We start from the raw sequence: 25,799 nt of genomic DNA on the forward strand, positions 1-25,799 counted from the left end.
TTTAGCGTATGTTTCAATATGAATTTTCTTTAGATGTCACGTTTTTGCCAAAGGAACCTCTGATGCCATCGCATTGACCTGTATGATCTCATAAGATAAGATCAGTTCCAGCATCGTTAGTTAAATAGCAAACATAAGCATCAATAGTAATGTTAGCTACACCCTCTTCAGGGAGTTCCCATGTAGAGCTTGATAAAACTGATGTTGTAGTAGGAGTAAAAAAAATAGTCATGTTGATTGTTAAAAAGCCAACATTTTGTAAAATGATAATTGATCCTCTAGATTGAGTTTGTAAGTGCATTCATCATCGTCTTTCGCTTGGTTATTAGGGAAACAAGTAGTCCGTTGAGAAACCGAATTAGAACTACTTTTGACAGTATCTATATCAATATTTATGCATCTCCACACAGCCTTTGCATGCTTGTATTCTAGCAACACATGTCCAGTAGTTTTATTAGCCATTCTACAATCACCATATTATGTGTCAATGTTAGAGCTAAAACATGGCAAGTCTGCATCTAGCAGGAATGATTTCTCTAATACATTTACATGTAAATAGTTTGATTATGTGTGCTATCATGCAACTCCAAAAAGCTTTCCAGGTTTGAGATTGAACAATGAAACGATTAACCTGAGGATCACCAACACTAGCTGACAACATTTTGTAAGTACTATTCAATAAAAATTTACCATCCTTAGCTGGCATCAATATTATGATGTGATCTATAGAAGTATCTATGAACATATCGAGTACTAACAAAACACCGATATTATCAAAAAGTTGATTATGCAATTTAATAATATTTGGCTAAGTCCAAAGCTGGGGTGTCTTCTTCGATTGCCACCGCATTACGCGTTGAAGTATTTTACACGATCAATTCTATACACACCAAAATAGAGAATGTGATTTCTCCCGAGGGGAAATCCGATGGCTTTGGGTGTGCCCTCCGATATTGGGGTTGCATCTATTTTAATAGGTCCCGCTTGTTTTGTTTCTGCCGGGATTTACATCACAATTTCTCCGAAAGTATATCATTTACGATTTTACGCATGGACTGATGGACGTCAAGCTAGCTATTCATCTTCAAATTGCAATAAACTTAATAGCCCACCGATTTTTATTTTTTTTTCTTTGATAAATAATTCATAAATTCTTTGGGTGGAATAGAATTCCAATTTCTAACCAATAATATACCTACAATAGATGGGTGATCCCCATAACTTTCCATACTAGTTTTATGACCCTTAACGAGTTTAGAGATGACATCTTCCACTTGATTGTCATCTCTACTGACAATTTTTTACAATACTCAAAATACATACTTCGATGTTTTATTTATTTGATGACATTCCTCTGATCCTAGCGAGTTAAGGAAGAGTCACCAACAATAGATGGGATAACCGCTTTAGCGTATGTTTCAATATGAATTTTCTTTAGATGTCACGTTTTTTCCAAAGGAACCTCTGATGCCATCGCATTGACCTGTATGATATCATAAGATAAGATCAGTTCCAGCATCGTTAGTTAAATAGCAAAAATAAGCATCAATAGTAATGTTAGCTATACCCTCTTCAGGGAGTTCCCATGCAGAGCTTGGTAAAAATGATGTTGTAGTAAGAGTAAAAAAAATAGTCATGTCGATTGTTAGAAATCCAACATTGTGTAAAATGATAATTGATCCTCTAGATTGAGTTTGTAAGTGCATTCATCATCGTCTTCCGCTTGGTTATTAGGGAATCAAGTAGTAGTCCATTGAGAAACCCAATTAGAACTACCGTTGACAGTATCTATATTAATATTTATGCATCTCCACACAGCCTTTGCATGCTTGCATTCTAACAACACATGCCCAGTAGTTTTATTAGTTGTTCTACAATCACCATATTATGTCTCAATGTTAGAGCTAAATGATAACAAGTCTACATCTAGCTGAATATCTAATACATTTTCATGTAAATAGTTTGATTATGTGAGCTATCATGCAACTTCAAAGAGTTGAACAATGGAATGGTTAACCTGAGGATCACCAACATAAGCTGACAACATTTTGTAACTACTCTTCACTGAAAATTTACCATCTTTAACTGGCATCAACCTTATGATGTCATATGTATAAATATCTATAAACATATAGAGTACTAACAACACAGAAATTATCAAAAAGTTAATTTACTAGAGTAGCATTCATGGTTCCACCGTGGGTTAAAACTAACTTATGAAATTTGATAGAGACATAATTAGCTATGTCAATAATGGGAGGATGGTAAACATTAACAACCTGCTTATCCTACCAAACTTTGGTTTTCTGGCCATTATTAACCTTCCACAAATCAGTTATTTTGAACAATCTTCTTTCAGGAGTGTTGAACCGTTAAAGAATCCAATGGCATGGAACATAAATAAAAGTGTATTTATCGGTGTATAATTGTGTACACATAAATAACTTAACTATTTTTCTTGTTTTTATATTTGTACATTCTTATTTGGTGTCTCGTTCCTTCGATTCAGAAACCTCACTTCGAGAAAACTCTTCATTTGGTTTGTAGGCTATCTTTACCTACTTGGACAAATCAATAGAGTAAAACAACGCCGACCCTAAAAATCCAATCCTCTGAAGCAATATTTAAAAATATGTCTCGATGAGTCCCTAATAATATCACTAACAAAAAACAAATATTTATCCAGAACTATTATAATTTTTTCGAGATAAATATGTTCAGATGATTTGGTACAGTGAAACCATACAACCAACATGGTATTTATTTATTTGGTTAGTAGATGATATAATTTTTAAAGTTTTATATGTTAGTTTTCATTCGACAAAGACTGCAGTTTCTTTCAACTAAACATATAAAATTGATAACTATGCTCTTTTATCCAATATCTCTAGCTAAAGTTTGAGCTTGGAAGAGCATATAATAGAATGTCCAAACTGACTTTCATTCTTATCCAGATGTACCAATTGCTAAGAGAGTTAAAACTTTAACCGTAGGCATTCAAGACATTTCAAAGTGTCGATCGAGCCCAGACACATGTCAATTTTATAAATTATGCATTTACATCACAAAGTTACAATTTCTATATATATTGTTTTTCTCGAAAAGTATGAAATAATTAGCCCAAAGTTAAGCTTTGTTGCCCTAAAGCAAGACTTGCGTTATCTCAAGTTCAGTCCTGAAGTAAGGTGCATCCCCAAAATACATGAGAAGGTTTGAAGGGGTTGTAATTGGAGACTGCTCTGAATCTGCACAAAAAAAGCACCAAATGCCATAAATAGGTTAGTGGAGTGGCATAAAAGTTCCGACGTGACCACATAAAATAATTTGACAGGTGAACGTTTGGATTGGTTGATTGTATGGCCACTAGTCAGAACCGGAGTATGAGTCTTGAGACTTTCGAACCTGACCGGTCTTGAGACTTCAATTTAAGTATTTTAGGAGCCAATATTTTGCCCATTAATCTCTTTTATGGATTTGATTCGAAAACTTTTACTTCCTCCGTCTGCATTTAGTTGATAAAATATGTTTTTTTTAACAAAAGTATACCAAAAATTTTCATAATTTTCCTAAAATTTCCTGATTATCAAAAAGAAATCCAAAACTAGGATGTGAATTTTAATATATCAAGTCATTTCGGACTGAGGGAGTATAAGATACAAAAAGAGCTTAACAATACAACATTTGTAATTTTGTATTAAAACTATGTAAAGTAAATTGATATCAGAATGAGGTCAACGAAGCACTTACCAAAATGGATGAGATAAAGAATTGTGAATGAATATATCAAGTGCCTCACTTTTACCATAATACTCGCAGGAAAATTAAAAAATTTATTATAGTATTTGATTTGCTAAAAAAGTAAGGAAAGTTTAAAGTTTCTCTTCTTCAGCATAAGAGGGAATAGTTTACTAAATATGACAACACGCTATATTTAGGAAGATATGTGCTTTTAATCTCGTGGTGAACAAGGACCCATGAGTGCAACATGGATCCTACACTAGAAAACTTTCTTATATTTTATTTTTCTTATTAATAGAAAATGAGCATTTTAACATAAGCTCAAGTCATATTATCTTCTTTAATTAAGGACCGTGACCGAAATGAAAATTCTTGGAACCTAAAAATATAAGAGTCGCATTATAAGTTTATTTTGGTAATAAATCTGCAGTGTTATATGCCTTTTTTAGGATATGACAACACTTTCATTCATCAAACTCAAAAAGTAAACTAATTCGATCTATAATAACTGAACTAGTTGTTCATTTAACTGTTGAAGCCTTCTAATTCATGACAACTATTGTATTAATGTTATCTCCCTCCAAGAGAAAGTGTTTTGTGTTCTTTTCCTCAGCCAAGATATTAACTTCAAGTTTCCCATATCCTAAGTTTGGTCCTCATCGAAATCTGTCATGGATGCAACTTTCCGTAACGTTCACCTATAAAATTGCGCATAATTAGTCCACTATCATAGGATTTTGCAATCTTATGAAAAATGCATCAAAGTTTATTTTTATAAATTGAGAAACTTGTTTACTCCATCTAAGAATATTATAATGTAAATGATGATTTTTGATGAGGGGTAAAAGGGTCATTTCACACTTGACCCCGATTCTCAAGCCTCATCCACTCTTACTTTCGTTGGCACAACACAACCATTTTGCCTCATGGGGACGCCCCAGCTGACTCCTCGATACCTGATCCATTTGAGTGTGATTCAAGCCTAAGTCATAATAAGCGCAACTCAAGCGTGACTCACACTCTACTCTATAGAGTAACTCGCATTGATATGTCCTAGCTGACTCCATGAAACCTGAGGTTGACTCATAATAACATCCGCAGTTCCGCACTAGTCATTTTACATGCTCCTTAATCTTATTCAAAATACAAGAGATGTACGTTCATGCAACTAAGTCATGAACATTCCACAAAGCTCACGAGTTTGTAAAGGACCTACAAACAAAAGTGAAACTAGGTATATGATACTGTTATTGGACAGAGGGTCAGGACTCGACTTGTCTCATGGGCACATCCATAACTGACTCCATGAAGATGATCTAGACTCAGGCCTCGTACTCACGGGTGAGACTAAGTTCTCGGACTCACGAGAAAGACTCAGGTCTTACTCACATGATCCTTACGATTAGCTGCTAGCCACAAATTATGATGGCATGTTAGTCACATCAAGGATTATCTTAATCACTCGTCAAGAGTCGTGATTATCTTCATCTCGTACAAACACGAGACTCAGGCTACTAACGAGTCTCAAAAATAAGTATCGGTCTCATATGAATGTTCATCGATAATACCATGAAATTGAGCTACACAAAATTGTTCAAAAATATATCATAGAAATATACATAATTCCCTCAAAGTTCTGCGCACTCATTAAAAGAAACCATAAAAGGAATTCGATCTCCATGTTCCACACATGGCCGACCACATAAGGTTGATGATCAATGTCAGCTTTTGTCGTGTCTCACACACTATCTTCATGGTCTTCACATAAATTCGGCTAGTTATAACGCACAAATTAGGGAATACTCCTCCACCTCAGTCGATGATGACTACTACCCTACTATTATTATGAAGGCTGGCGATCAATCAAACAAATAAAAGGATATTTTTAGAGCTTTGTTCTGGCAGTCTATGTCACGTATGTGTATCTAGCCATACTCGCCAAGAGAACAATTGGTAGAGGTAATTAGAATTAAATTGATGACTACAATTATTATTGAAGGATAGACTCAACTCATCGATCTATCCTTCGTTAATCTTGTGATCATGAAAGTAATACTTATCGTATCATTTTATCTTATCCCACCACTTGAAATAAGAGTGTTTATAGCTATAGATAAAAAATAAACATTTCACTGTAAATAACAACTTAGATACAAACCTTACGTCTCACCGAGCATTCATACGCGACCGAAAATTATTCCGACTTCTTTTTTTTTCTCTGCTTCCCTTCATGATGCTAACCCTGGTTTTTTATCCCTACAGATAGATGAAGCAGTCTTCAAGCTACTATGAGATTGGTTTAAGCGAAGAATGTTGGTGCTCAACATTCCACAGCTCATTATGAAACTCCTAACAACTCATCTTTACCCCTTTACCCATTTTTTGGTATCTACAATATCTGTTCTATTATATCATCAAGCCTATTCGCATCACTATTAATCATAAGACTTTTTTTCTATTCCTTAATGTATTAAATTAATTCGACCGGATATGGTAGTTGGCTGAATCTGTACATCATCAGAAAATAGTGAGGACATACTTTTCCAGATTGACCATCGAGTAATTCCGGCAGTTTTTTTTGTTGATATTTTGACTCGGATCACTAGAACTAATAAAAAAAACTTCATACCACTCCTAAACCAAACAGTAATGTCCTTATTAATAATTCTAGCAGCTAGATTAGAATCTAGAATAAACCAAATGCTCTATGCAAAATCACATTCAATAAAAAAATGCTGCAAAGACTCAGTATAATGGATCACGCAAAAAGGATATTTAGCACCAAAGTTTTGAACAAATCGAGTAATTTTTTCTTTAACAAGCAAGCACCCATGTATAAATATCCATAAAAAGAGCAATACTTAGGTTGTCCATATAGACTTCCAGAAGATATTGCCCGCGCAGTTGGTAATTTATACCTGCATTTTAACGAACGCCAAATGGCATTGAGGAATGATGTGGAACAGGCTTTTAGAATTTTGAAGAGGAAGTTCGCTATCATTTGTGGGCCATATCGTGGTTTTTAAGTCCTCATGAAATGCACAAGATTATGCTCGCTTGCATACTTCTACATAATATGGTAATTAAGGAAACCCGTCGTGATAAGGAGTGGACTAACTATGAAGATGAAGACTTGAGGCATGAGATTTAACCACATTGAGGCTTCCTACCAAAAACTATGAACAAATGACTAATTACATTCAGAACCAGAATCCTTATGAAAGATTAAGAGAAGATCTGAGAGTGAATGTTTGGGCAGAGTATGGAAGAGCCGGTGGGCGTAATTATTAAGTTTTATTTTATGTATCAGTTTAAACATTTAATTGTTAATTTGTTTGTAGTTTTTTTAGTCAATATTAAGTTAATGAGTTAAACTTATTATTAAGTAGAATGCAACAATATTTCAAATTAAAATTCAACATTTCAAATCAAAACTAAAAATTAATACATCAATTGTCTAGAAGTACCACTACGTCGAACTCATCATCCTCACCAGCCTTGTTGTTATTAAATCCAGCTTGTTGTTCAATCTGTGCTTGAGCTAGTCAAATTTGATTTTCCACACATGTTTTTGTTGAGGGTTCATAATTGAAGTGTCAACTTGAAGAATGTTATGCTTTTCATAATCATTCACAAATTTTTCTTGAGAAAGGTGAATTTTTTTGGTCTCCCTGTTTTGAAATTTCCTGTCAACCGCTCTTTGCTTCTCGACGCTCTTCTGATGTTCCATCAACTCTGCCATGTTAAAACCCTCAGAGTTTCCCTTTTCTTAAGCTAATTTTCTCGCCAGTCTTTCTTTGTTTCTTACTGGAATTTTTTATTAGCATCATCATTATTAAGAACTAAGTTGACATTTGGGTTTCTTGGGGTATCTGGTGAAGAATTTGATGGACCTGGTGAAAATGGTGAAGAATTTGGTGTTAGGGGAGAAGAATTGTATGGTGGTCTTTCAGTAACTTGTTGATTAGCTGCTAACATGTCTGGATTATGTTTGTTCAACACCTTTAAAATATAATAACAACTTTCAAATTGGAAAATTTTCCCATGCTTGTGTTGTCAATCTTTACGACACTTTCTTTCCACATCAACATCCACAAGACCACTCTCCCGGCCTCTCTTGGCTTGTAGTATAGCAGCAACATAAGAGGCGACTTCCTTACTGATCATAATGAAGCGTCGTGCCAAACCATTCGCATCACGATCATTGATGTTCATGGTTTTCTCTTCATATCTCAAAAATATGTTTTCCCACATGGTGTTACCATGTTGTTGTGCACCATTGATACAATCTTGGGTAAAATAAACACAATTACAACAAATACATTCATCTTTTGTGATATTGAACTTTGCACCCCGAACTTTGTTCTTTTTACCCTTGCCTTGAGATTGAGAATGACAATCCATATTGCAAGAGATTAAGAGGTGTAGAAAAGGTGTGATTATTATCTTGTTTTAGATTAGAAGAATATTGACAGATTAAAAAGTTAAACATAGATGAAGAAATTCTGGTGTGAGTTGAAATGATTTTGAAGTTGGATATTTCTAGAGGAAGAAATTCTAACCGCTGGATGTTGAACTTTTGAATGATGATCAAACCGACGAGCGCTAGAAAGACTAACGCTGGTGTTTTTATGACCCTCGGACGTTGGAATGACCATCGGGGGATGAACTTTCTATCGCTCGGTTGAAAGTCTCTCTCATTTGCTTATGTGGGATTTTTGACACTTTGACACGTATGTTTGCCACTTTTCCATACTTATAGAGGGTGCAAAAATGACAAACTATGTTATTTGACATGTGTACAAGGAATAGGGCTAACTGGCTAAGTATCCAAAAAAAAAAACGTGCACCATATTAATAATGTTTCCTAATAATGTCCCATACTTTTCGATAAGGACCAGGGACAATCCATCTAGTCCTTGAGATGTCCAAGGTTTCATCCTAAAACAAAGTATTTAATTTCAGCATGGGATGGGATACCAAAGTAACATGTTTTTCCCTGCTTCAATTCTGCGTGGTTGGATGTATCCATAAACTCAGGGTTTATGAAGGGTCAAATCCTCCTAAAGTTTACTAGCATTAAATGACCCAGGAATGATATCATTTCATGCACATGTACCAAACACGATTCTTACAAAGAAAAACTAATTCTTCCACTTATATGTACAATGTCATGCAACCGGACCTGATCTTCCACAGTTCGTTCAAAATTCATCTCAACCGAGTGATCTGTTCAGATGCTGCGCCGCTGCGGTTCATTGATTTGGACCTATTTCTATACACTGTCCAAATTAAACCGCATGAATGTATATTGCTCGGCCAGGAACACGAGTCTTCGATCTTAGCTATCAAGCTAGCAAACAAAAGAATACAGTCTCCGGTGCAAAATGAAGGCCCAATTTGTTGACAAATCATAATAGCTTAATGCATCACTTCTTAGAAAAACCAATGCAGAATTAATTGACAAATTCTGTTGTTTATTTGCAATTTTAACTCAAAAAAACAAAACAAAACAAAAAGAAAAACAAAAAGAAAAACAATTTACCAGTCTCATAGTAGAAACTCAAGTCAAGGTCTAACTTTGTGTTAGGCCGTCCGTCCTTACAGGATGGGCAGGAAAACTGCCTATTTCATTCCCATAGTTCAGCAGCTTACTTCGTTTGAGTGCCAAGTCCCGGCACTTTATACCTCTCTGTGGCCACAGGCTAACTTTACTTAGCAATTAACAAATCAATACGGCCCACAAAACTAGTAAACACTTACATACTGTGTTCCTCATAACTGGCTTTGGAACGTGACTTCTAACCAACCATGACGTCTTCCTGCACATCTGTATCGTATGACCTAAGGAAATTTAGGCGTAGGCCCGAAAAAATTTATTTTCTTACCGTCAGGACCATAATTAATTTTGAATACTGTCGCACCCAAAGTTTTTTAGAAAATGCGTAGTTACTCTATTACCCTTAGCGGTTTCTTTTCTCCTTCTCCAAAAACTCTGTAACGGATTTGGAGAGTAAATTTCTTTCTCCATTTAAACCCTAGAAAATCAATTTCATACTCTAAAAAACCAACCTAGAAACCACTTACAGTTTACAAATCCTAGAAACAACATTTCGGAAAAATGAACGAAACACAAACAAAATCAACATTTTATTTTCCTTTGATACTTTCACTTTCAGTTAATGAAAAATAAATGTGCATAACCAGTTATGCAGTACAAAAATAAATGTGGATAACAAGTTATGCAGTACAAAAAATAAGTGCATAACTAGTTATGCAGTACAAAGAAAATGTGCATAACCAGTTATGCAATACAAAAAAAAGTGCATATAACTAGTTATGCAGATGCATCAAAGGTTATGCTTATCATAAATCACTGCGGATGCAAAAAAAAAATGCATAACTAGTTATGCAGTACAAAGAAAATGTGCATAACAAGTTATGCATAATAGGTCATGTGTTTTACTTTTAAATAACATATGTTACGCAGGAAAAATAATGTGCATAACTGCTTATGCAGTAAAATCAACTATGCATAACTGCATAGCTTATTATGCATAACTGGTTATGCAGTAAAATCAACTATGCAGAACTGCATAATTTATTATGCATAACTGCTTATGCAGTAAAAACAACTATGCATAACTGCGTAACTTATCATGCATAACTGCTTATGCAGTAAAAGCAAACATGCTGAACTGTGTAGCTTACTATGCATAACTGGTTATGCAGTAAAATCAACTATGAAAAACTGCATAACTTATTATGCATAACTTGTTATGCAGTAAAAACAACTATGCATAACTGCGTAACTTATCATGCATAACTTGTTATGCAGTAAAATCAACTATGCATAACTGCGTAGCTTGTTATGCATAACTGCTTATGCAGTAAAATCAACTATGCATAACTGCGTAGCTTATTATGTATAACTGGTTATGCAGTAAAAACAACTATGCATAACTGCGTAACTTATCATGCATAACTTGTTATGCAGTAAAAGCAAACATGCTGAACTCCGTAATTTATCATGCATAACTGGTTATGCAGTAAAAGCAAACATGCTGAACTGCATAACTTATCATGCATAACTGGTTATGCAGTAAAAGCAAACATGCTGAACTGCATAACTTATTATGCATAACTGCTTATGCAGTAAAAACAGCTATGCATAACTGCGTAACTTTGACTGCATGACAAGTTATGCATTGTTTAGAGTATCTGCATAACCTGTTATGCATATAAAGTTATGCCTTCCCTGATGAGTGTTATTAAATCATGTTGAAGTTTCAGGAGAACTTTAGAGATGAGTACAGTGCAATGGAGTTGGAACTCTGTGAAATCGAAACTAAAAGATTGAATCGAAAAGATCTACATTGATCGTAAATTCAACAACAAGCTTAAAATATCTAAAAATCGATTCGAAAACCTAAATTAAACTCTGTAACTTAGAATAATATATCATAATCTTAAAGAAACTAAAACCTAGAATCGAATCAAGATTAAACAAGATCAGAATCCAAGTTAAACAAGATCAGAATCAAAGATAAAACGAACGAACATGAGCTTGAATTTCAGATTATCTTTGTTGAGTAAATTGAATCTCTCAATCAGCTCCTCCTAAAACTCTCGATAATTCAATACTTCAGCTCTCGCTCCGGCTCTATCTCAATCTCTCAGAACAAAATCTCAATACAAAATCTCAAAACATAAAGTGAGGTTAAACTTGGAAATAAAATAAAAAGAAAACTGAATTTTGAAAATTTTGGGTTTCGGCCGAATTTATACGCCGATTTTGGGTGCGCGCGTGAACTTTTACACGCGTGGATTTGACAGTGGTGGAAGCTGAGAAAATGGGTGTGGCTGTAGTTTTCACATGACCTAATTCAGTTACAAGCCTTCAAAACAAACCTCCTCAGTTCCCATACTCTACAGATATTAAGCTTAGGCAAATGCTCTTAGTTTTCAATGTTGCAAAGCATGGAGATAGAAATCACAGACCAAAACCTCGAAACTGCCCCTTCATCTAATTCACCTATCCATGACAGTTCATGTAATAGTAGTGTTACTGACAACTTTTTCACTTGCGAAATCTGTATCGAACCAGTTCTTCTAAACCAGAAATTTAAGAACATGGAGATGGATGGATGCCTTCACCCTTATTGCACTGACTGCATCGTCAAGTACATCGAAGTAAAAGTTATACATGACAACATTTCGGAGATACAATGTCCTAATAGCAATTGCACTGTCTTCTTAAACGCTTTATCCTGTCGCTCCATTCTCCCCACATTCGTGTTCGAGAAATGGTGTCGTGTACTTTGTGAATCAGTTGTATTAATGGAATCATCAAAAGGTGGGTTTGCCTATGGGAGATCTTATTGCCCTTTTCGTGAATGTAGCGAATTAGTTTTAAACGAGTGTGTCATGACAATTGCATTTTCAAGTACTTCAAGTAGTTCAAATATCAGAAAATCAACCTGTCCAAATTGCAAGAAGATATTCTGTTTTCACTGTATGGTTCCATGGAAGGAAAATCATAGACGTCATAGAAGAGGTAATCTGGTAAATGACGTCGATAGAAACGATCTTCTGTTCCTGGAGACTGCTAGACAACAGAAATGGACTCGATGTCCAAATTGCAGCTGTTATGTGGAACGTAAACGCGGTTGCTCCTTAATGACTTGCAGGTACATAAATCAATATGTTCTCCTCTTCCCATTATTCCATAAAAATACGCATGATTTCAAGTCATAATGTCTCCTGGTAATTCTAATTTTTGAATTGCAGATGTAAAGCCACATTTTGTTATCGGTGTGGATGCAAGATTTGTATATGCGAAGTAAAAACAAGCTGTTGCAGGACAATACTTGTGTTAGGTTCCATGTGCTTTGCTTGTTTGGGTGTTGTTTTTATGGTGCTTTACATGTATCACTTTGGGTATGCTCCTAGAAAGAGATGGTGAGGTTCCTGAGTTGATCATACTAAATGCATATTGGCCACTTAGCCGCGTCAACTGATTTATGATCTATCTATCTAATGTTTGATTAATGATAGTGTCTGGGTACTGTATATTGTCTATTTTGTTGCGGTTTAACACTTAATACACATGGCCTCAAAGATGCATTGCAGAATGCCATATATTCAAGTCGGCCAAAACATACAGAGACACATCCGAGATTACAAATAGTTACAACTAATCCCGGTTGTTAAAAAACTTTAACAAATCAGTACCAATTTAAGTATTACAATGCAGTTAAAGCTACCATTATCGCGAATGCAGCACCCTTGTGGTGGTTGCTCATGATGCCCCCACAACTGTTGCTGCTGTTGTTGTTATGTTTTCCGTTACTGGTACTGCCATAGTAGGGATAGGGATAAATACCCCCACGAGGCACAATGGTACTACCGGTACCACGATTTCTACCACCACCTCTACTGCTGCTACCACCGCGACTGCCACTACCTCCGTGACTACCTCCACCGCCGTGACCACCACCACCGCCTCTTCTCATATGTGTGGTAATCATTCTGTTGCTCTCATAATCTTGAGGTGTTATAGGATGGTGCATATTCTTGGCTGAAAATTTGAGGTAGATTTTGGTTTAATATCAAAAACATTCTTAAACAAAACTCCATGAAGACGGAACTAAAATTAGTAAAGGATGAAAGAAAGAATATACCTGCAACTTCTATGTATACACTTGATAAGAACTGAAGGTAAAGGAAAAGAAAAAGGAAGACTGTTTTTCGCTTCATCGTTCATCTGATTTTTCTTATAATTTCTTCGATATCAAGCCTCTAATATTTTGCAGAACTTCTTGAGAGGTCTGTATTACAACATGATCCCACATTAGTAGAAATACTTGTAGGTTGAAATGAGAGATGCTGTGCCATATTTTTGTGGAAACCAAAGCCGAGTAAAAGGAAACTCTCTTGTGAAGGAAACTATATTTAACCATATCCAAGATTCCTAGCACGTTAAAAGTTTTCAAATATGATACTTTTTGTAGGAAAGCACAGCTTCATGGCGACAATGAAACTTAACTTATTTCGTCAACAGACTTCTTTTTACAACATTGGTCCATAGAACTTCTTAGTATATGTTGCTTCTGAAATTATCCAAGTTATATGCCCTTTATATAAAGCAACGCTTTCCCTTCGCTGTTAACGCGGAGTTTAAGATTTGGACTTTAAACATGTCAATATCTCAATCTTTAAAGCTAATAAGCTAGGGTGTAACGGCTCTGCCATACAGATATATGACGTTTATGCACAACACCAGTACTCGTTTCTCAAATGAAATGGTGTGGTGAATTTCTTTTCCATTTTCATTTGTTGCTTTCTCAGATGTGCAAAACTAGTACAATCGAATTTCGCCAAAATGCACAAATGTCAGTTTCAAAATTATCTGGCGCGACAATCTTATGCTAATAAAGCTGTTCAGATACAAGAAAAAGAACCAGACATACATTTACAGACAAAATGGAAATAGCGAAGGAAATAAAGTGTCTACAGAAAGGTATCACCGTCGTCACTATAGGCATTAAAAAGCTCATCAAGCTGTTCATCTGTCCATTCAGGGAGTGAAGTTGTTGGCTTCTTAGATTCACCTTTTCCCTCGTTTACTCTTGCAGTGGACATATGCTGCAGTGTATTGCTTGTGCAGTTGAAATTTTCCGGTGGAGCACGATCTTTTGAACAGTTGTCATCTACATCCATTATACGTTCCTCATTTTCAGTATCTCCCCCTCTAACTGTCAACTGTGTAGCTTGATTTGTTACTGAACGCTCCGCCAATTGGGTTATTATCTCTGCTGCAGGTTTATAATTACTACCTCGTTGAGAGTTCCCTCTTGCTGCTATGCTTTCTTCCAGTTGTCTTCTATTATCAACATCATCAACTAACAGTTCTTTGTTTCTATATTGTCTAGGTACCTCACTCGTAAATCTTTCCGTTGCTCCTGATCTCGCAAATGACACCTTCTCGGCCATCTCTGACCTTGTCCAGTTACATTCATCTGAAGGGGCAGTCACGAGTACCAAGTAATTAGGAGATAATAGACAAAATCATCAAAATTAGTTGACTTTCACAATAAATGTCCTTTTCAACCCCAGATACAAAGTCAAGCAATCCAATGTCACGCAGCATCAATACTTCTTACAGGGAAAGGGTCACTTCAACAGCAGTTGAATACTTGTGGGGGTCAAATACTAAATAACGCAATTCAGAAAAGTAATCATGACATACCAATGGGATAGGCAGAATTAACTTCCAATACTGAAAACCCTTTTATTGGAGATCCACTGTAGTCCTTGGGAATAACCTGTTACCCAAATCAGTTGATTGAGCTACTATTATTGGTAACTACTAGACACCAAACTTTATAATGTGCATTACCAAAAGAAACTAGCAAAGAGCAATCACAATATTGATTTTCCCAAGATCCAATCACATTACTAACTATGCTTCCTGCAAATCATAGGCAAAGAGGTACTCAGACAGCTACATGACTACAAAGCAACAATGTAAACACTAAATACTAAGTTTAACAGGCAAAAAAAAAACACTAAAGATAACTACTCAGGCTGCAAAAGAAGAATGGTCCCCGAATTTGCTGAGGATATCAACAAACTTATCTTAGGTTGCTACATTTCAGAATCCACCATGTAGAAATAAAAACCTATTATGTTTCTGGAACCCAGTAGAAAACTCTGGAAACAATATGCGTGATATAAACACATTTAATACACTCAAATTAACATCCCCGATTAAATTCCAAGATCAAACTGATTCAAGAATTTCGTTACAGCTAATTTAACAGAAAAGATAATGCACCTTGACCACATTCGGAAGTGTGATGTTGAGATAATGCCCCGTACGGGAAGGCGAGAATAGAACAATCTGCAGTTACATTGGTTCAGTAAGTCCCCTAATGTAGGATATGATATTTCTATGAATTTGTCATGTAACTGTTAGAATCCCAGCTAGTTATCATCAATTCATAAAAAGAATAACGAAAACTGTCACAATACCTGCTTGAGAATTAATATAGAGCCAACAGAGATATCTTTTCCATACTCGCTTTCCGTAACTTTTCGATGGACATTAGCACCAATAGTACCTGTAGGATCCTAAAATACATAAATTAGATTCATTAATATGAATAAGAAATCTTAAAGAGATCTCAAAAAGTATCAAAACACAAATTTTAATTACATTTGATTAGATATACCACCTTTAGGGTTAAACTTATATCACCAAGACCATTGGGTTTACATGATTTAACCATGGCAATAACCTAATCATCCATCAAGAAAACGTTAGATTCGCAACAAACAATACAAAACCAAATGTGGCTCGTCTTACAATTACTGCTTAAAATGACTAAAATTTATACCACAAAATCAAAAGAGAATTACCAAAGAAATTCTTCTATTGCTTAAACAATTCTTGATTGAACCCAAGTTTGATTTACCCTCTTCAAAACCCATATCGAATTCAACAACAGAAAGCCATGGATTTCGTTTGAAATCAGGATCATTTTCACCCTCATCTTCTTCTCCATTCATCCTTCGTATAAATTCCTGAGTCGGAATTTGATCTTCCCCACTTCTATTATCCCTAGCTTTTCGATTCATAGTAGCCTGGAGTAACCCGGCTGGACCCGGAATTAGACGACGATTACTAGTCGATGGAAGATCATCACTTTTCTGGGTTTGAGATTCTAGGGTTTTGGGTTGAGAGCATGGTCGAAGAGAGTGAACGATAGTGTTGTTTCTAGTCTTGTTAGGGTTTTGTTGTGAAGGAGGAGGAGGAAGAGGGCGTTTGCAAGGAAGAAGAGTGGAAGGTCTTAGAAGAGAAACAAGATCAGAATCATCGACATCTAGAGCTTCCCAAGCATCATCGGCGTCCATGTTATATTGTTATCCCTCTTCTTCAATCTCTTTCTCTATTTCCCGCCTCTTCTTCACCTGTGACTGTCGTGTGTGTCAATATGTATCGGCGTTCAGAACACAAATGTAGAACTGGCCCGTTCACCTTATATTTTCTTTATGGGCTTCTCAGTTTTCTCCCATAGACCCAATTGTTCTTTTTTTTGTTTTTTTTCTTGGAAAAAACCAGGGTGAGCATGTTCCGGTATGGACCGGTTTTTACCTCATCCGCATCCAAACCAAATAATAAAGGATTACAAATTCGGCATCCGCATCCAATCTAACATCTAACGTATTTACATCCAATGGATGCACAGATGAACGGATTGGAACGGATAATCCAATGGGTTTGTTTTAATTAAAATTTATAATGAAGAAATAAAACCAGCATAGACGATTGACTATAGAACCTACACATTCTGTATATGTATATAAATATAAAACCTGGCATTTTTAGGGGCGACCCCGAAAAAATTAAGGGAGACTTTTTTATTCCCAACCCATAGACAAGGTTATGGGATGTCCTAAATGTTCGGAGAATACCTAAATGCCCTTCTATAATCGGTAGTTATTATAGTGGTAATAGCAATCGATTATTGGGTTTGTTTAAGAATGGGCTACTGCAATAATCGGTAGGTAAACAACATACCATAACTACCGATTGTTAAAGTAGAAAACTCGAATTTCATTTGTTTCGCAAAATTGAATTTGGGGCTACTAATAATCGGAAGTTAACGGTGGACTCTATAAACTTCCGATTGTCACAATCGGAACATTGGGTAACTTTGTATACTTCCGGTTATATGGTAGTCTCTTTCCCCTCAAAACCTATGGATTTTGGCAAAGATTGAATCCGGGGAAACTAATAATCGGTAGATAGACAAGTTAGATTATCTCCCGATTATGGGAATTTCAAAATTCAATAAATGAAGAATTTTAGAAAAAACAAAATTTGGGGAAACTAATAATCGGAAGTTAATGGTGGACTCCATAAACTTCTGATTGTCACAATCGGAACATTGAGTAACTCTGTATACTTCTGATTATATGATATATTATGTGTTGATCAGTCTTATGTTGCGCACACTCATGTTACACCTCGCCTCAACGGCTAGTTTTTCAAAAAAAATAGATTCCTTGGAACTCTAAACTATATAAGGAGGGTATCCTCCTCCCCTATATGCAACACAAATACATTTTAACTCTCTCCAACATCAAAGAAATCATCTTCAAGATAATGACCCAACCATTCATTAATCCTCCGGAGTTCAGGATAGAAGAAGATTTATCTTTATGTAGGCGTTATGTTCAATTCTATCCGAGACGAGGAGAAGAACGTAGGCAAGGAGGTGTAATGAGTATGAGTTATTTGGGGAGAATTCACGAAAAATTCTGCGTCGACACCGGTAACCCAAATAACCGTCACTCCGATGATCTTTTCTGCCGAGTTGGTTTAATAAACGGACACGTCGAACAATTCATCCATTTAACTTATCTTGTGAATCAATATCGATTGAGGGGTGAAACCAATGATGAGGTTATAACACGATCTCTCGAGGAATGGCGGAGATGGAAAAGGTCAAACTTCCGTTACGAAGCTCATTTCAGAATCCTTAAGGCGATGGAGAGATTTAATCCGTTTAGGGCTCGTCCAAGACGTCCACAACGCTAAGCAAAAGTCATTGTAATATAATTGTAGAAGTTCAATCAATAGTTATGATTGTAAAATTATTATGATTTGTAGGTGATATCGTTATGATTTTCAAATTATTTATAACAATCGGAAGTTTTCATTCTTTATCTAACTACCGATTATACTCCAACGGCTATTTCGTTCAAAATAAAGTAGTTGTGCCTCGAAAACCACACACAATCTGTGAATAATACATATCGATAAGCCTCCGATTATAGGTGTTGAATGAAACTGAGAACTTTGTTGACAAAACTGCAAATAATCGGTATACATAACAATACATAACTATTAATAATCGGAAAGCAGTGTTCAATCCTTTTCTACCGATTATATGTATTCATTGTACGTAATTTCAGTACACTCTTGTAAAAGTACGCATCAACGACCATATTTACAAAAAAAAAAGACATTGGGACTCTCATCTATATAAGGAGGGTAAGATCTTCTTATTTATGCACCAAACAACACATATATAGCGTCTTGTATTTTACAAATAGATTTTCCATCGTCTACTCTTTTTAATTCATTCTATATCTCAACTTACAAGCATGGCAACGTTTGACGCAGCTGAAGATTTGGCCATTATCAAAACATGGTATCACGAAACAAGACGTGAAGATGTCATAGCCGGAAGGTTCACACCCAAAATATTTCGGGGGAGGGCGCATAGCCAATTTGTGCGAGAGTATGTAAATCCAAAGCAAAGATCACTCCAACAAGTTCATGATCGTTTCTAACTTATCCAAAAAGGGGTAAATGATTACATAACGATACAAACGAGGATCTTTAACACTATCTACTTAATCTTGTTGATCCAACAATTTGTGAGTATCTTCATACTTCTTTTACATAAGACTGGGTGCCTAATCTTTCTTACTAAAACGAACTTAGCATTCTTTTGTATTTGTTCGTTTATGTAGGAGATACTCGCAAAAAGACACTACCTAGTGGAAAAGGGGGATGAATTCATATATGATGGAAGTTATGAATTCCTGAAGTCTGTGGTTACAGTATAAAGAATGATTGTTTCAATCGGGAGTTAGTATCTTATATGATGTGCCGATCGTGGGAAAATTTTCTAGCTTTTCTTGTCAGATTTGGATACAATCGGAAGTTAGTATTTTAAATTATCTACCGATTCTAGGATTATTTTGCAACTTTTTGTCAGATTTTGGTAACAATCAGACGTTATTGTATTATCTTGTCTACCGATTCTGAGAAATTTTGTAACTTTTTTTTCAGAGTTTGTTAACAATCGTAAGTTATTGTAGTATTTTGTCTACCGATTCTGGGAAAATTTTGCAGTTTTTTTGTCAGAGTTTGGTAAAAATCGGAAGTTAGTTTATTATTTTGTCTACCGATTCTGGGAACACCTCAAACAAATAAACAGAAGATTAATTAATCGGAAGTTAAATTTAGAAAGTTAATAACCGATTATAAGATTGATTGAATCTGTTTACAAAATCTTGTACAATCGGTTGATATGTTATATATATAACTACCGATTATAGCATATATCTTCACAGGATTTTCAAAAAAATATGTACAAAAAAGGCGGTTCAAATTACATCTTCTAACATAACGATCAAACCGATCATCATCATCATCTTCGATCAATTTGAGTAACCCATCGGAAAGTTGTTGTTCATGATGCGATCCAAATCAACAATGTTGGACTCATATTATTTCACTCAATCCTTGCAATGGTTTGTTGGGAAGTAATCGTGCCACTTACTCAAAGGAGGTAACGTACAATCTTTCTTTACCCTTAAATCGATAAAATGCATTTCATTCACAAATGCCATAACAATTCTTGTATCTTTAACCGACTCATCGCAAACCGTTCTTGTGGGTGCAAACGTCATACTAAGTCCATACTTAGGAGGAACAAAGAAATGTACCACGCAATTCAAAACGTCTGCTAGGAGATATCCACATTTAGGCATTGTCATCCAATACTTGGCTCCGATTGTCTTCAATCCCTTTCGGCACTTTACACGCGCACATAATTATTTGAACTCTTGTTCTTTGTCATAATTATATCCTCACCTAATCATCTCCATATAGAAATCCTTATCCTTCATTAGTTGTACCGCCATCTTCTTTCTTAAATATTAGCATTGGGTGACATCTTCGATAACCGCCTCTCTAAAGTGACATGTTTGTTCCGTAGCAACGTGAAACCCACAATTTCCATCCTCATCAATCTCGTCAGTGGACAAAACAAATGGAGTAATGAGTAGAGGGAGTTGTTTCAAATACTCTTCGATAATTGTATACGTGGTTCGATTTTGTGTTCCATGAATATTTCTAGGGCAACGACGAGTACCATACTTCTCTTTTATAGTCACAATTTCCATTGGTTGGGTTCGTTGCGAGGCGCCCATTTACTCAACGACTTCTAAGCTAGTTTGGGTCTCCACCAACACAACTTCTTCGACCACCTCGGCTTGACTTACTTGAGAAGGCTCCGTACAGACCTTTGGTCTCACTTGTCGTGCGGTTGGTCCGCTTTGATCATTTCTTGGACGACCTCTTTTCTTGGGTTCCACCTCATCTTCAAATTCGGCTTTCGTATACGCGTGCCTAGAAGGGTCTATTTTTTTTATAAAAATACTCATTCAACTATTTTCTTTCGATGGTCCTTGACACTTCGGTGTTCGGCCTACCCGCCCCCTTTTGCTTAATAGGTTCATCAACCTCCCTTAAACTAGGGTGAATGGCTTCCTCCAAATGGTGCATCAATATTTGCTTTTTGGCACTATTTGATGTATAGTAATGCTCGGCTACTCGTGCACACAATTCCGACTCCAAGAACGACGGACCATCAACTACCGTGGTAGTTGGAGTGAAATTTAATTGCTTCCAAAATGGATGAATATCATTTATGTCAATTACTTGAATATACCTTCCAACTTATGACGACACGGGAGTCCAATATTAGCACAACTAATGCAGTGGTGCAGGATATGACTGAAATGGTGCAGGATACGACTTATAGCAGTGCAGGATAACACTCTAATGTTCTCACGTGTTGTTCACATGATCTGCCAGATATTCTCTCTATTCTCTCTACACGCGTATCTTGAGAATTAGTCAATTGTTGAAAACGATCTGAGACTATTAATTGGTTGTAATGAATTCTCTTTCTTCTGTAATGAAGCTTATGCTTCTCTGAGCTAATAATGAAAATGGAGATTACCATTGATGCTATGTCATTATCCAATACCTATCATATCCTTGCAAACACAAACCGTATTCTCGTCATCATAAGCTCTATAAAACTTCAATTGTTCCATCATGTGATTTATTGCCCATGTTGAAACTTTATGAAAAATGCCCCTTAGATGCAATATTTCTTTATCATGTTCCATTGGGATATATGTGCACTAAATTGCATATAACCCCTTATCTTTACGAGATCATGATTGGCGTATTCATGGATTGCTTCTTGGATCAACACAACTCCATTTTGACTACCGAGTAGTATTTTCTTTAATCGGCCATGAGACCTCTCCGCAATGCTTGTCACCTCGTTCTTGAAGTTACGATATTCATATGTCCATGCAAATACAAACCTCTCCTTATGCAGTGCCAACCATTGTTTTTTACAATACTCAACGGGTTTTGGGTAGTTCGTACTATATTCATCCTCAAATTTCTTCAAGTTATCTTCATAAATTTCCTCGGTCGTCGACCAAACGATCTTGTCCCATGCTTTCATGAACATTCTCCAAATTATTCCATCCTCCTTCCACTTTTCTTCAAATAACCTTTTCTCTTCCTCTCATTCTTCCACGATTAATTTATTAATGCGTTCATCCTCTTCCTTCGACCACTTGGTACCCTTCCTTGGTTTAGCTTGGAAATGATGATGACAATTGAATTTGAGGTTGCATTGAATGTGCCATGTACATTGCAAGTTTTGGGCTTCCGGAAACACTACCTCTATTGCATTCATTAAGGCTTGATCGTTATCTGTTACAATAACCCTTGGAAAATTATCGTCGTTATAAATGGACCTTTGTGTCTCCAACATCCAAATGAAACTCACATTGTTCTCATGATCCATTAAACCCCATGCAATCGTAAACGTGTTTTTGTCCGAAATTTGGAAAGCAATGTTCAACAACGGCATGTTATATTTGTTTGTCTTATAAGTAGCATCTATCAACAAAATTTAATGAAAGCATTGAGCTAATTGGATCATTTCGGGATGTTCCAAGAAAATACGAACCACTTTACTATCCTTTTCTTCCGTTCTCAACGTGTAGTCGTGTAACTCCGCTAACCACTCTGATTGTTGCATGACCGTTCTTCCATCCCATTCCGTCCTTTTGATCGTAGTTGTAGACAAAGAAGACAAGTTGTTGGGGTCGTCCACCTTAATTTTACTTAAGATCGCACTCTCTTTATAAATTCGCATATACCTCACCGTCTCCATTTCATTTGGTTTTAACTTCACAACCATTACATGTCCAATAAGATTATCCGGATCATCGTGGTTGTGACAACCATTATCAGCTTTAAACATTTTCCACTCTTTACCTTCCCTACCGTCGGGATTATAGAAGACAACCTTAAATGGGCATCCAATCTTCTTTGTATGGGTTCGGTAAGTCCTCCTCTCCGACTTCCTTACATACTTATGATTCTTTCCTTCGTGACTCTTTTTCTCCCCACCTCACTCACAGATCATTTCAAACCGAATATCCTTCACGCAACGGTTCTGAACTACCACGCACATCTTCTCTTTTGCCTTGTTAATAATCCATTCCCTTGCCTCCGCCTTACTTCCAAATAACTAAATGCGCATATAACAAAACAAACCTCATAAGCATAAGTATGTGACATACATTATTTGAAGAAAAAAAAAGAGAGTAGTCATGAGCATACCAAATCGTTTGCATAGTGTAGGGAAGTATCACGCCTCAAATAATAATCGTCATCAACCGCTACAATAGCCTACGTACGAAAACAACAAGTTAGGCAATAATAATCGGACGCATGAGATGGTAACTTTCTCCGATTACAGAAAAATCGGAAGTCAAATACTAATATATTCTACCGATTATATAGTTGGAAAATTCTACGGTTCCTGGACAAAAAAACTTGAATAATTGGAGGCATTATTCTTTTCCAAACTTCCTATTTCACAAAAATTGGTAGTTAAAATATTTTATGAACTACCGATTATGAAATCTGAAAAATTGCAAAATTTTCAGTTTTGGAGGAAGTAGATTTTGGGGCGACAACCAAAATCGGAGGTTTAAAAAATTTTCTAATCTACCGATTGTAAAATATGAAACAAACCAATTATTATAAGTTCGGAGAAAATTCGTATTTGGGGCGACTTTGAAAATCGGTAGTAACGTATATTTGAAAAACTACCGATTATGGAAAATAAAATTTCAATTTTGGGGTTTTTCATAATCAGAAGTATTCTACGTACACTAAACTACCGATTGTAGATATTTGAGGTCTCAGTAACTTATAATCGGTAGATATGGTACTTCTTTATCTACCGATTATGGGTAGTTCATGGCATTCAATCCATGATGAAATCGAATTTTCTCGTTTGAAAACACATACAAATGCACACAACATGGGTATTAGAGTTTCTTAACACAATACATGTATGTTAGATCCATTATTGGTGGAGTATTCTTGGAAAGAAAATATGCTTGCATATTTTTATTATTCTTTAGTTTATTTGTATTATCTAGCAAAATATATTATAATTAATTATTAAGTTATTTTAATTTATTAAGAATATTTTAGAAATATAATTATTTATTTAGAGATTTTATATTAGTTTAGAAAATATCTATTATGTTAGGCAATAAGTATTTAGATAATTTATTTATGAAATATTTGATTATTTGGAATGAAGTTATCTATATAAAGAGCTCCATGTATTTGTATTAAGAAGAAGATTTTGATTAATAAAAAGTAGTGTTTTCCTTGAGAGTGGTATCTCGGAAACATGAGTTTTAGATTTTAAATCTGTTCAACGCTTACTCTCTGCATCAGTTGGTTCAGAGACAGGAAACGCTCTTGCATCATGTTTCGAGGAAGAGATTATGGTGTTGTTCGAAGAGCCGCTCTCAACGATGAGAAAGAGCAAGTGGTAATAGATGATCTAGAACGGAAGGTTAAGGCACTTACCCTCCAATTGGCTGAAATGCATCATCACCAAGAGCCCCATCATGGTCCTAGCCTACAACGAGTGGAGGAAGTGACCGGTGATGAACAAGAAAACCTCCTTGGAGACAAGGAGAAAGGATTTCAAGGAGTTGCACATAATCCGCGAGATTCGTGGGAGTCTGGGTTAAAGCTTGAAATCCAAAGGTTTGATGATATTTTTTCTTTTTCTGGAATTGAAAAATATCCAGTTATCGTGGATTAGAATTCACCACCAACCTATGATGTTTACCCCGATGATAAGATTTCAGTATGTTCCACACACGTAGATCCTTATTTTCATGAAGCAGTTTGTACGATTAGTCCAATGCAAATGTCATGTTGTCTGGCAATAACTTGGCACATATTAGATTTCCTGACGAATTATAACAAGTTTCCTCGAAGAACCATAAATACAAGCAGTTATACCAGCAAAATTCGAGGACAAATTTTTCTGAGAAGGGGAGAATGGTGGAGTATTCTTGGAAAGAAAATATGCTTGCATATTTTTATTATTCTTTAATTTATTTTTATTATCTAGCAAAATATGTTATAACTAATTAAGTTATTTTCATTTATTAAAAATATTTTAGAAATATAATTATTTATTTAGAGATTTTATATTAGCTTACGGGGGGTTAGTCGTGGGAGAGTTCGAGAGATTTTAATGTATTTGTGTTTTCTCCTGTTAGTCGTGGGGGAGTTTGAGGGAGTCTCTCCAAATCCCCGTTAGTCGTGGGGTAGTTTAGAGGAGTCTCCTAAACTCCCTAGAAAACACCTGTTAGTCGTTGGGGAGTTTAAAAAAAGCTCTTGAACTCCCTGTTAGTCATAAAACCCTACAATACTAGGGAGTTGGTTGCTTTAGGGAGTTCGAAGGAGTTTTTAGTGTATTTTGGTCTCACAACAAATCTCTCAAAAGAGTAGAGATTTGGGAAGGAGTTTGGTGCGTAGAAAACCATAGGAGAAAGAAGAGGAAACGTTTTTTCCAGGTATGTTTTTTTTTCTTCTTTGATCTCCATGATTGTTTATAGTTTGATTTGTGTACTATTTTGATTGTTTTTCATATCTTTGATCTCCATGATTGTTTATTTTGATTGTGTATAGTTTTTTTTGTGCGTACTCTCTCTCTCTCGGTCAAAACCCTAATAGTGTTTTTCGTATAGATTTTTCTGAAAAACATGTTCCTGCCCTGTTTGTCGAGACGATTATGACATACCTATAAAACTCATTCCTTTGTGATATAATTTTT

The 25,799-nt window shown here is 35.7% G+C and overlaps 3 protein-coding genes across 3 annotated transcripts; 1 reads left to right on the forward strand and 2 right to left on the reverse strand.

Moving 5' to 3' along the window:
- The first annotated feature begins 11,718 nt into the window (after positions 1–11,718).
- On the forward strand, positions 11,719–12,584 carry LOC113279245 (probable E3 ubiquitin-protein ligase RNF217). The gene is made up of 2 exons (XM_026527947.1): positions 11,719–12,397; positions 12,529–12,584. Exons 1-2 carry the CDS (start codon positions 11,719–11,721, stop codon positions 12,582–12,584), a joined length of 735 nt encoding a protein of 244 aa, XP_026383732.1.
- Positions 12,585–12,879: 295 nt separating this feature from the next.
- Positions 12,880–13,562, reverse strand: LOC113277598 (glycine-rich cell wall structural protein 1.0-like). The gene is made up of 2 exons (XM_026526650.1): positions 13,422–13,562; positions 12,880–13,318 (listed from the first exon to the last, which is right to left on the reverse strand). Exons 1-2 carry the CDS (start codon positions 13,495–13,497, stop codon positions 12,984–12,986), a joined length of 411 nt encoding a protein of 136 aa, XP_026382435.1. The 5' UTR covers positions 13,498–13,562; the 3' UTR covers positions 12,880–12,983.
- A 575-nt stretch (positions 13,563–14,137) lies between these two features.
- LOC113282066 lies at positions 14,138–16,696 on the reverse strand. The gene is made up of 6 exons (XM_026530998.1): positions 16,162–16,696; positions 15,978–16,040; positions 15,775–15,873; positions 15,578–15,643; positions 14,990–15,065; positions 14,138–14,759 (listed from the first exon to the last, which is right to left on the reverse strand). Exons 1-6 carry the CDS (start codon positions 16,654–16,656, stop codon positions 14,251–14,253), a joined length of 1,308 nt encoding a protein of 435 aa, XP_026386783.1. The 5' UTR covers positions 16,657–16,696; the 3' UTR covers positions 14,138–14,250.
- Between the last annotated feature and the right edge of the window lie 9,103 nt (positions 16,697–25,799).

The sequence above is a fragment of the Papaver somniferum genome, chromosome 5 (assembly GCF_003573695.1).
Source record: "Papaver somniferum cultivar HN1 chromosome 5, ASM357369v1, whole genome shotgun sequence".
NCBI lineage: Eukaryota > Viridiplantae > Streptophyta > Magnoliopsida > Ranunculales > Papaveraceae > Papaver > Papaver somniferum.